Here is a 10712-nt window from a genome sequence, read left to right as displayed (position 1 = left end):
TTTAATTTTATTTTTTTGAGGAAAAATGGATTATTTTTCATCTTCAAAATTTTAATTTTGAAATTTTGGGAGAGTTCCATCCATATTTCGAACCTTGAATAAAACCCCAAAAAATTATTATTTTTTTAATTATTATTATTATTTATATGAGAGTTTCCATGAAATCTAGAAGTTGGCCAATGTGGAAATTCATTTAGAGTTCACAGGAGTCTTGCCTTATTAAGTTAGTAGGAAAGTATATGTTTTTGAGTTCAAATATCGATTTGAACTAAAGTTAACCAAATTTTGGATCACACAAAAATCGATTTGATGCATTACTTGCATAAAGTTAATTACTCACTGTTTTAGTAAGTTTGTGATTCATTGGTGTTCTGTTTTGATGGCATAACAATGCATTCATAGGTTTTATGGATTTGTGTTGGATCACCAATTTAGTGCTCCAAAAAAATGCATTGAAATGCACGGTGTCAACTCACTGATTTAATGGATTCAAAATACCTCTTCATTTGCATCAAGTTAATGATTTTAAAATATTTGAGTCGACTCACCATTTTGTACTATGTGGTATGACATGAAAAATCGATTTCATACATTTGATTTATGTCGAGTTAACTTACTACTTTGTATAAATGTCCAACACCTTCTGAGTCTTGTAACGTGACCTACGTACCAATAATCTCAAATGCTGACCAACCCCAATCAAATTCAAAGTCAAATTTGTTCCTAGACCTATATTTAGGTCATGACACTCAACTCGATTGCCTTTAGGATTCCTCTATTGTGATTCGCAATGCCTTCACTGAGTCATCTTGGTATCATTCATTATCGAGTCGAACATCCAAATTGAATCATCTTGCACACAAGCCAATAGAACTCATTTGAATCAATCTGGACTATGTACTTTTGTTAAAATAACTTATATTTATTTTTTAATACAAAAATGATCTTCTAATATATCTTATTTTATATAAATATTTAATAAATAATTATAAATCGAGTTAAATGATTTATCTCGTCCAAAGGCAAGGTAATCATTGACAACTTGGTCTAGTCCATTAGATACCCTTAAAATCTTAATTTTAACGTGGAATGAAAGGAGTGAATTATGGATGAAAGATTGACTAGGATTGCTATTGAAACCCAACTTCCTTGAAGTATTGTATCTAATTAATGTAATAAAAGAAGGACATCACACAAATCCAAACTTTTCCAAGCCTTACGAAACAAACCCCACAACAGGTTAGGTCTCTGTTTGGTATGTCATAAATACACAAAATGTAACCATTTAATAATAAAAAAATTAGTGTAATTTAAGAATACCCCTCCATGTTTAGACGAATATTTGAGATACCCAATGTTTTCAAATTAATGACTACGCCTTGGACTTGGTCTTCTCTAATGCACTTATCTCCAATCTCTAGCCCAAAACCCTATATTTTTTTCTCTCCAAAAAAAGTCATTTTCGAACTCAGAGATATCTATAATAAATTAATTTTAGTTTATTGAACCTTATTTTGAATCATTTGTTTCCAGTTTTGTCTTAACGTATATAGAAAACCCTTAATTTTTTTTTTTTTTTTTTTTGGCTAACCGAGTGTTCGGGCCAGCTTGCATGCACCACAATTAATCTTGGAGAGGACTATCACAGTAACTCACCGCCATATATTACTCCATTGTTGAAATAGATAAAATCTTAAGGTTGTAAAACTTATTGTCTCAAGAAGTTCTAAATGATGGGGTTTGAGATGAAAAATTTAGGGATTGATTTGATTAAAATGATGATGAATGCACGAGCTAAATAATATGTAGACTGTACATGTTTAATGTGGCAAGGACACATAATTGTAGATCTTTTTCCTTGTGTATCCCGAAGAAAAAGATCTATGGTTTTGTGCCCTTGCCACACAACCTTGTATGATTTTCCACATGTATTCATCATGACTCTTTGATTAATGGTTGAAAATAAGGACATTTATTAGGTCACTTTAGAGTAGTCTAAATGTTTAATAGAGAAACCCGAGGTCAAGGTGGGCAAGTCATCAATTTGATAATATAGGGGTATCCCAAATATTTACCGAAACTTGGAGGTGGTATTTCTACTCACCTTAAGACAAATTTTCCAAAGAAAATTATGACCGAATAAAAATTTGGTATTTAGTAATACACCCTATGAAATTTACATATTAGGTGTAACCCTCTTTAAATTGTAAGATTAGTTTTACTCCTTCGACCGGAAAGTAAACCTCCTTTTTGTTAATGAATAAACTTTAAATTTTAAATTTTACTCGAATATCCTTTTCAAAACTTAAATTATTATATGAAAATTTGAATAAAAACAAAATATTACCATTAATTAAAAAAAAAAAAAATTCTCACTTTCGATCAAGATGTCATCCTAATCTTGATTTACCACCAGTTAATACCATTTGATATTAAGTCATGTTGTAGTAACATCGTGAGAGACATTTCTGATGTGGATGTGTGTCTTAATCATAAATGCTTTTCATCGAAATATAACTATAATATAATATAAAATATGACTTAAAAGTCTCATTTATTTACATTATGATTTCTTAATAAACACAATAAATGATGGACAAATTTGGAGGGGGCGGGGCACTTGCCCCCACAAGAGTTTTCAAATTCTATGGATTAATGTGTTATTATGACAGATTTTAGTGGCTGATAAAGAAATCTGCGATTATTACCCCCACAATTATTTTTCCCTCTCTTAGTTGCACCCACAACTATTTTTTTCACCCTAAATTGTCCCCACAAAATTTCTTTCTACTATTGGCTGCCGCCACATGACCAAAAATCCCTGCCATATACAATCAATAATGAATGTATTTGCCAGTTATACATGTAAAGTTTATTCAGTCCTCTCTATAAATAAATAAATAAATATGTACGCTACTCCCAATCTAAGTTCAACCATGGAATCCATCCTCCTCTTCTTCACCCTCCTGGCGCACATTAGCATCATCAGTATCACATGCAATGCCGCCTCAAAATTTCCAGCCATTCTTATCTTTGGTGATTCAACAGTGGATACGGGCAACAACAACTTCATCAACACATTGTTGAGGTGCGATCACTATCCGTACGGTCGAGATTTCCCCAATCATGTTGCCACGGGGAGATTTTCGGATGGTTTGCTGGTCCCAGATTTCTTGGCGTCGATGCTTGGGATCAAGGAGTTAGTTCCTCCTTACTTGGATCCAACTTTACCTGATAGTGAACTCCTGACAGGTGTCAGTTTTGCATCAGCTGGATCAGGTTTTGATGATCTGACGACTATGGCGTCTGGAGTGATCCCAGTTTCGGTGCAACCGAAGTTTTTTAAGGAGTATAGAGATAGGCTTGAGAAGGTGGTGGGGAAAGAAGAGAGTGATAAGATAGTGAGTGGTGCATTGGTTTTTATAAGTGCTGGAACTAATGATATTCTCTTTAATTATTATGATACACCTTCGAGGATTCAACAATTTAATATTAGTGGGTATCAAGATTTTCTACTGCAAAGCTTTCAACACCTAGTTAAGGTGACTCTCTCTCTCTTTCTCTCAATCAATCGTATAGACATGAAATCTAACGATCAAGATTTGCATCCCATAATACATGTCCATCAATTTTTTATTGAAGATAAGTATCAACGATTGGATTTTGTATTTACTGATGAAGATCATTTGTTTACTGATTGAGTTAATTACTTTTTGTGAATCGACGAAATTCTGAATATCCTCGAAAATATAGATTTTTCTTAAAAAACTCTTTAAATATTTCTTTAATGCAAAAATGAAGATATGTTATGGTCAGTGTACAATATATATGAAATATTTTTTTAAAGAAGCTTTTGAGTTTTTATTCTATTTTACAATTAAAACTAATTTAAAAAATTAAAACCCTTCCTTTAAAACTTGGTCCATCATTGAACCTATTTTCAAAATTTTGAATACTTTCCCAATAATAATAAGTAGAAGAAGAAGGGAACAATATTTATACTATCAAATTTTGATATATAGTTCTATATTTAGGGAACTTTCTTTATTTTTAAATTGATTGTTTTGAAATATATTTAAAATTTTATGTAATTAGAAAAGTCAAATACTCTTTTTACGTTTAATAAATTCATAATTCACCAAAATACTTTTTAGTAAGAATAAATTTACACACTTACACTCGAAAAAAAAAGAGTAATTTTCTTAGTTTCAATAAATTCACCAAATTAGTTCATATCAAATTAATAATGAACAAATCTACAAACTTTTAGTTTCTTTCATAATCTCATACCTTCAAATATAAATTGATTTATGAAAAAAAAGAAAAAGAAAAATTGATTTACAATAAAAATAGACCATTAGAGATCTCTACAAAATCATCTATTATTTGCATATTTTAAATAAAATTTATTTGTTATTTAATATAAAGATCTCCTATGGCATCCATAAAACTTGGATTTTTTTACAATTAACACTATGTTTTAGAAGTAATATACTCTGTAGTCTACTTCTTTACCTTTGGATCTTAGAAAACAAAAACTATATAAATAAAAAAATCCCATTTTTCCCTGCAATAAATCTTGGGACTTGGATTTCATATATTTTTCCATGAGTCGTCTAAACCCATCCCAATTTTATTTTTATATGTTTATTATTCTATACAACTTTAATTATTAAGATTAGTTTTGATATAATTTTTCTTACATACAAAATGATTATGTTAGAATTTTTTCTAATTCACTGTTTGATATCTATTGAACTTTTTAATGTATTTATAGGAACTATACGATATAGGATGCCGTTTCTTTCTTGTACCCGGGCTTGCTCCAATCGGCTGCATACCAATCCAGATTACTGCAAAATTCAAGAATCCCATTGAACGAACATGTTTGGACGATGAGAATGTGGACGCTCGTATCTATAATTCTAAGCTCGAGAAATTACTTGTTCAACTACAAGCATCGCTTCCTGGGAGCAAAATGACCTACGGAAGCCTTTATGATCCAGTGATGGACATGATCAACCACCCAGAAAAATATGGTAGTCCTTGACCCCCCTTTTAATAGAAAAATACTTAAAACAATTAATTATAGAATCGTGATAAAATGACTCCTCCATGTGGCAGATTCAATCAACTCCCTTTGTGTGACATGTGCAAGAAACATAGATATGTACTTCTCAGGATACACAATTGCATTTTTTTATGGGGATATGCAGTTATGTAACATGTCACATGTCACGTAAGGGGAGATAATTGAGTATGCCACGCGATGGAGTCATTGTATCATTGCTCTTAATTATATACTTTTTCAAAATTACTGAGATCATGACATATACCCATTTTTTTCACCCCTGTGGTTTAGCATATGTCTATGTCGATCCCTTAATGTTTTGACAATTATACTTACCTCCCTTATAATTATCTAACGGACCAAACTTACCCCCTTTTCATCGGCTTGCCGTCAATCAAATAGTTAAAAAGAATAATGATAACCTGACTCTCCCTTTGACATACTCTCTCTCTACTCTCTTGACGTGGCATGTGCGTATAACTATGATTTTTTTCCTGGATAGAGTAGAGGGTAGTATGTCAGAGGGGGGGAGTTAGAAAATCATGTTTCAGTTAAAAATTAATTTTTTACATTTTGTAAAGATTATTTTACCCTTTTCATAATATTACTATTGAAAAAAAATGGATTCACGTGTAAGAGTGGAACATTTTTATAATTTTAATTTTTTTCATTTTTTTAGTTGTAAAAATAATTGAATATAAAAGGTAAAATAGTAAAATAACATCTGAACTTTAAGACCGTCTATGAAAGTGAAGGTAAGTGAAATTGTCAAAATGTTGGGGGTCAACATGGAATAATGCCAAAATACAGACGGTCAAAGTGTAATTTACCCTTCTTTCCTACAAAAAAAAAAAAAAAAAAAAAAATCCATCTAATGTACTGTCGTTGTAAGGATAATTTGATAAATTTTCCTATATACCCTTAGGTGAATGCAGATTTACGGAAACTAAAAATGAAATTATATCTTGGTTCAGTAATTTTTTCCAAAATACCCGTACCGCAAACTTTGGACTTGTATGACTTGATTCTAGGTATATCTTGACAAGAGGCCTGGCCCTATTCTGTTAGGCCCAATGACGACCAGTCCTATCTATGCTCGGCCCAATTTCTACACCTCTAGAGAAATGTGATTGATCAAAGTGCACTATCTGTGGCAGGTTTTGTGGAGACTAACAAAGGATGCTGTGGTACCGGATTCGTGGAAGTGGGGCCTCTTTGCAACGCTTTAACTCCAACATGTCCGAACCCCTCTCAATACTTATTTTGGGATGCAGTTCACCCTGGAGAAGTGGCCTACAGATTGACTGCCAAGAATATTGTGGACAATCTCATCCCCTAACCATACTACTAATAGGGTGGCCCTTGATATTGTTTTTTCAAGAACAGTTTTATTTTTATTTCTACCTTTTATTATTATTATTATTTAGTAATAGTAGTTGTTAGAACATTTAAGAATCTTGGAGTTGGTAGTATAGTAACAATCTTGATCTTGATTAGACATATTGTCCACATGATTTTATAAGACAGCTTCTATTGACACCCCAACTTTTACTTATTACACACCTAATTCTTTAAAGGTTTTTCCTAAAATGTGCGCAACTTATGTCCAAATTCTGATTTGGTATACTGTTCATTTAAATTCTCAAAACATTCATTTCGAGAGAATTCGTCACTTTTATAATCCATGAATTTGTTGGTATAACTACGAATTTGGTGTTATTAAAAGTGATGAACTCACGAGTTCGTAGGTTATAAAAATGACGGATGCATGTTTTCCAAACTCGGAATTTCATCATATTCAAGTGCGCAAAATAGAGATTTTGTTAGAAAAATAATCAATGTGATTGGTAGTAATTAAATTGAATTAAACAATAATAGGCAAACACACAAATTGTAATAAATTTTTTTATGGAAAGAACTAACCTGGAAAATGAAGTTAACAGTGAACAAAAATTCGAGAGCAGCAATTCTGTTGATGGTAGTAGATGCATATTCTAGATTTGTGTCCTGTGAAAGATAAGATGACAGTATAGATCGTACCAAACTTGAGGCACGTGATGTGCACGTTGTACTAAAAGAAAATATCACCTTGGTCCTTGTGCTATCAGGTTGATTGCGATCTTGCTCCTAGGATTCAACAGGTAATCTTGGCTATTAACACAATAACAGAGACTTAGAACTCTCAAAGCACTCCATATCTATACAAGATTAGAAAGCAAAACTTGTTATGTGTGATGTGTTTTAGTTGAACTAGAAGACCTTTATTAATAGAGCACGTCCCTAGGACTTACGCTCAAGTGGTTAGGTAACAGATCACTAACTTTGAACGGATCAACAAGTGCAAAAGAGGAAAAAGAGCTCAAAGAAATTTTGTATCAAAAGAAGGCTTTGATGACCATGAGCCTAATTGGACCCACATCCACGAGGCTCACGCCCGGTCTGGATCGACTCGACTTGGCACAGCGTGTGCATGCTCGCATTTGGCATTTTGGGGATACCTTTAGAGTTTCTAACTAAGCTAGAATACAATAAAGATTATTTAGAGGTTCTCATTCTTACTTTTATCTTATGTGGGACTAAAAAATAGGAATACACTTTACCTTGATCTCAAAGAAAAGTTACAAAATGGTAAAAAAAAAAAAAACCGAAAAGCAAAATAGAAGATAAGACAAAATAAACTAGAAGACAAAAAAATGAGGTTTAAGACTCAAACCTTCACAACAAAAAATAGAAGGATTTTATTTTTCAAAAAAGGAATTTCATTCACATTTAATATCAATCCCCCACACGAATGAAATAAAGAAGGAACATGTCTAGAGTACTACAGAAAAGTTCTGAGTCAGCAACGTTGTCTTTTGAACTTGAATCTTTGCTTAGTGTAAATCCATTGAATTTACTGGTTGTCCAGTTGACTTATATCTTGAAATATTCAACTTTATATTATAAACCGAGACAATGACCTACACACACAACTCTTCCAAGCATCATGGAGTTCTTTGGTTGTGTTTATTTCGGTCATGGGTAATCCCAAGTTTTCATAAGTGTTTTAGAGAAGTAACCAACAATTCTCATAAAAAACAGCCCTCACTTCTACACTTATATAGATGCTTCTATCGGGAGTGTCATGTATCTAAACACCCCACTAACATCCAACTATAGAAAGTATTATGATTAAAAAAAAAAAAACTCATCCTCTCATGGATACATGTGTACTACTATAGTACCACTACAAATCACACCACTTGTTTATCCCATTGAATCTAACTCTTAGGATCTCCAATTACTTAGGTTGGGTTCTTGTTGTTGATTTAATTTCCAATAGACCTTAGTCCCATCCCTTTCGATGTTTTGTAAACTAACTCGTTAGCTAGTCCTTTTGTTAAGGGATAAGCTAAATTTTCTTTTGACCTCACAAAGTCAACAACAATAATCCCATCTCTTTATAACTATCGTATAGTGTTATGTCGACGATGTATGTGTCGAGATTTCCCATTGTAAGAGTTTATTCTATGCTCTTATTATAGCTGCTTAGCTATCACAATGAATTGATACTGCAATAATAGGCTTTAGCCACAAAGGTATATCCATTAGGAAAAGCCTTAGCCATTTTACTTTCTCTCCAACTTTATCTAAAGCTATGAATTTTCATTCCATCGTGGATCGGGCTATGCAAATTTGTTTGGTAGATTTCCAAGACACCAACCCTCAACAAAAATGAGCATATATCCATTAGTGCCCTCCAATGCTCTTAACCAGGACAACTAATATATCTACTTAGTCTACCCACTACATAACCAATATTTGATTTGGTACAGTTCATAATGTATATAAGACTTCCAACTATTTTTGAATACTCTAACTAAGATATACGAACTCCTACATTCTTCTTTAAGTAAGAATTATGATCGTAAGGAGTTCTAGCTGGATCACAATTATATTGATTAAACTTTTTAATAGTTTCTCAACATACTGAGATTAGGATAAAGTTATTCCCTCTAGATTTCTTATGATTTTTATTTTTAGGATAACATCAGCATTACCTAAAGTCTTTCATTTCAAAATTTTCTCTAAAAACCTTTTGGTTCGATTTATCTCATTTAGAGTTATCCCAAAAATCAGGATATCATCGATGTACAAATAGATTATAACTCCTAAGTCATTATTGAATTTGATATAAGTGCATTTATCTGCTTCATGAATGTTATAACCATTTGAAGTTATTACTTTATCAAAATTTTCATGCTACTGTTTAGCATATTATTTAAGGCCATACAAAGCCTTCTTGAGTCTACATATTTTATTTTCTAACCTTCGAACCACAAAGCTTTCTGGTTGGTTCAAATAAATTTCTTTTTCCAGATCACCATTTAAGAAGGCATTTATTTACTTCCATTTGATGTATCTCAAGGTTAAAGATCGTGACTATAGCTATTAGTAATCTTATGAAGGTAATTCTGATTAGTGGGGAATATGTATCAAAACAATCTATACATTCATTTCGTTTATAGCCTTTCACTACCAATCTATCCTTAAACAAATCTATAGATCCATCAAACTTTAATTTCTACGTAAAGATTCATTTACAACCAATAGGTTTACACCCATGAGGAATATCCACTAATACCTATATTTTATTGCTTATTAAGGAATCAGTTGAATTGAGAGAACTCAATAATTAATATTATTATAAAACCCTAATTAGGCTTTAAAGATGATTTACATAGTCCAATAAGTGGAAAAGACTAAAAAGGACAAAAGTTATAAAAAAAATAACTAATAAAATAGAGTTATTCAACACTCCTCCTCAAGTTGGTGCGTGGATATCAGTAACACCCAACTTGGACAAGACACCTTCAATGACGGTTTTACTAATACCTTTAGTAAGAACATCATAAAGTTATTGAGATGTGAGAACAACGGGAGTATAAATTTGCCCAGAAATAATCTTCTTTTTTAATGAAATGTCCATCAACTTCGATATGTTTCGTTTTGTCATGTTGAACCGGATTTGCAATTATATTAATAGCTAATTTATTATCACAATATAGTGAAAATGAGATTGTCACAAGAAGACACAAATCAGCTAGTAAGGTTTTAAGCCACAACAACACACATACTCTAAGTGTTATAGCTCTATACTCTAACTCAACACTGGATCGAAAAATCACATCCTACTTCTTACTGTGCCAAGTTACTAAGTTTTCACCAACTTTAGTATGTATTCAAAAATGGATCCCCTTTAAGTCATTGAACCATCATAATCTACATCAGTCTATATCTCAACGTGAAGATGACTATGATTACTAAATAAAATACCTCGATCAGGATATCCCTTAAGACATCTAATAATACAATAGACAACAGTAAGATGAGATGTGCGAGAAGAGTACATAAACAAACTTACAACATAGGCAATGTTGGGATGAGTCATAGATAAGTAGATCAATTTTCCCACAAGACGGTGATACTGGTCAATATTCGGTAAACAATTCCCCTCAAAATCAACTAACCTGTGATTATGCTCAATAAAAGTATTGACAGAGCGAAAACCAAGCTGACCAGAGTCACTAAGTAAATTAAGGACATATTTACACTAAGAGATAAAGATACTAGAGTAGGACCGTGCAACCTCAATGCCTTA

At 32.2% G+C, this 10712-nt stretch overlaps 1 protein-coding gene across 1 annotated transcript; it reads left to right on the top strand.

The window, feature by feature from the left end:
- The first annotated feature begins 2914 nt into the window (after window positions 1–2914).
- Window positions 2915–6608, top strand: LOC147386444 (GDSL esterase/lipase At1g06990-like). The gene is made up of 3 exons (XM_086423924.1): window positions 2915–3542; window positions 4778–5039; window positions 6229–6608. Exons 1-3 carry the CDS (start codon window positions 2937–2939, stop codon window positions 6408–6410), a joined length of 1050 nt encoding a protein of 349 aa, XP_086280050.1. The 5' UTR covers window positions 2915–2936; the 3' UTR covers window positions 6411–6608.
- Window positions 6609–10712: the final 4104 nt, after the last annotated feature.

This window comes from Akebia trifoliata, chromosome 14, assembly GCF_017979445.1.
Source record: "Akebia trifoliata isolate Shusen 1 chromosome 14, ASM1797944v1, whole genome shotgun sequence".
Lineage (NCBI taxonomy): Eukaryota > Viridiplantae > Streptophyta > Magnoliopsida > Ranunculales > Lardizabalaceae > Akebia > Akebia trifoliata.
This window is presented reverse-complemented; position numbering and strand designations above follow the sequence as displayed.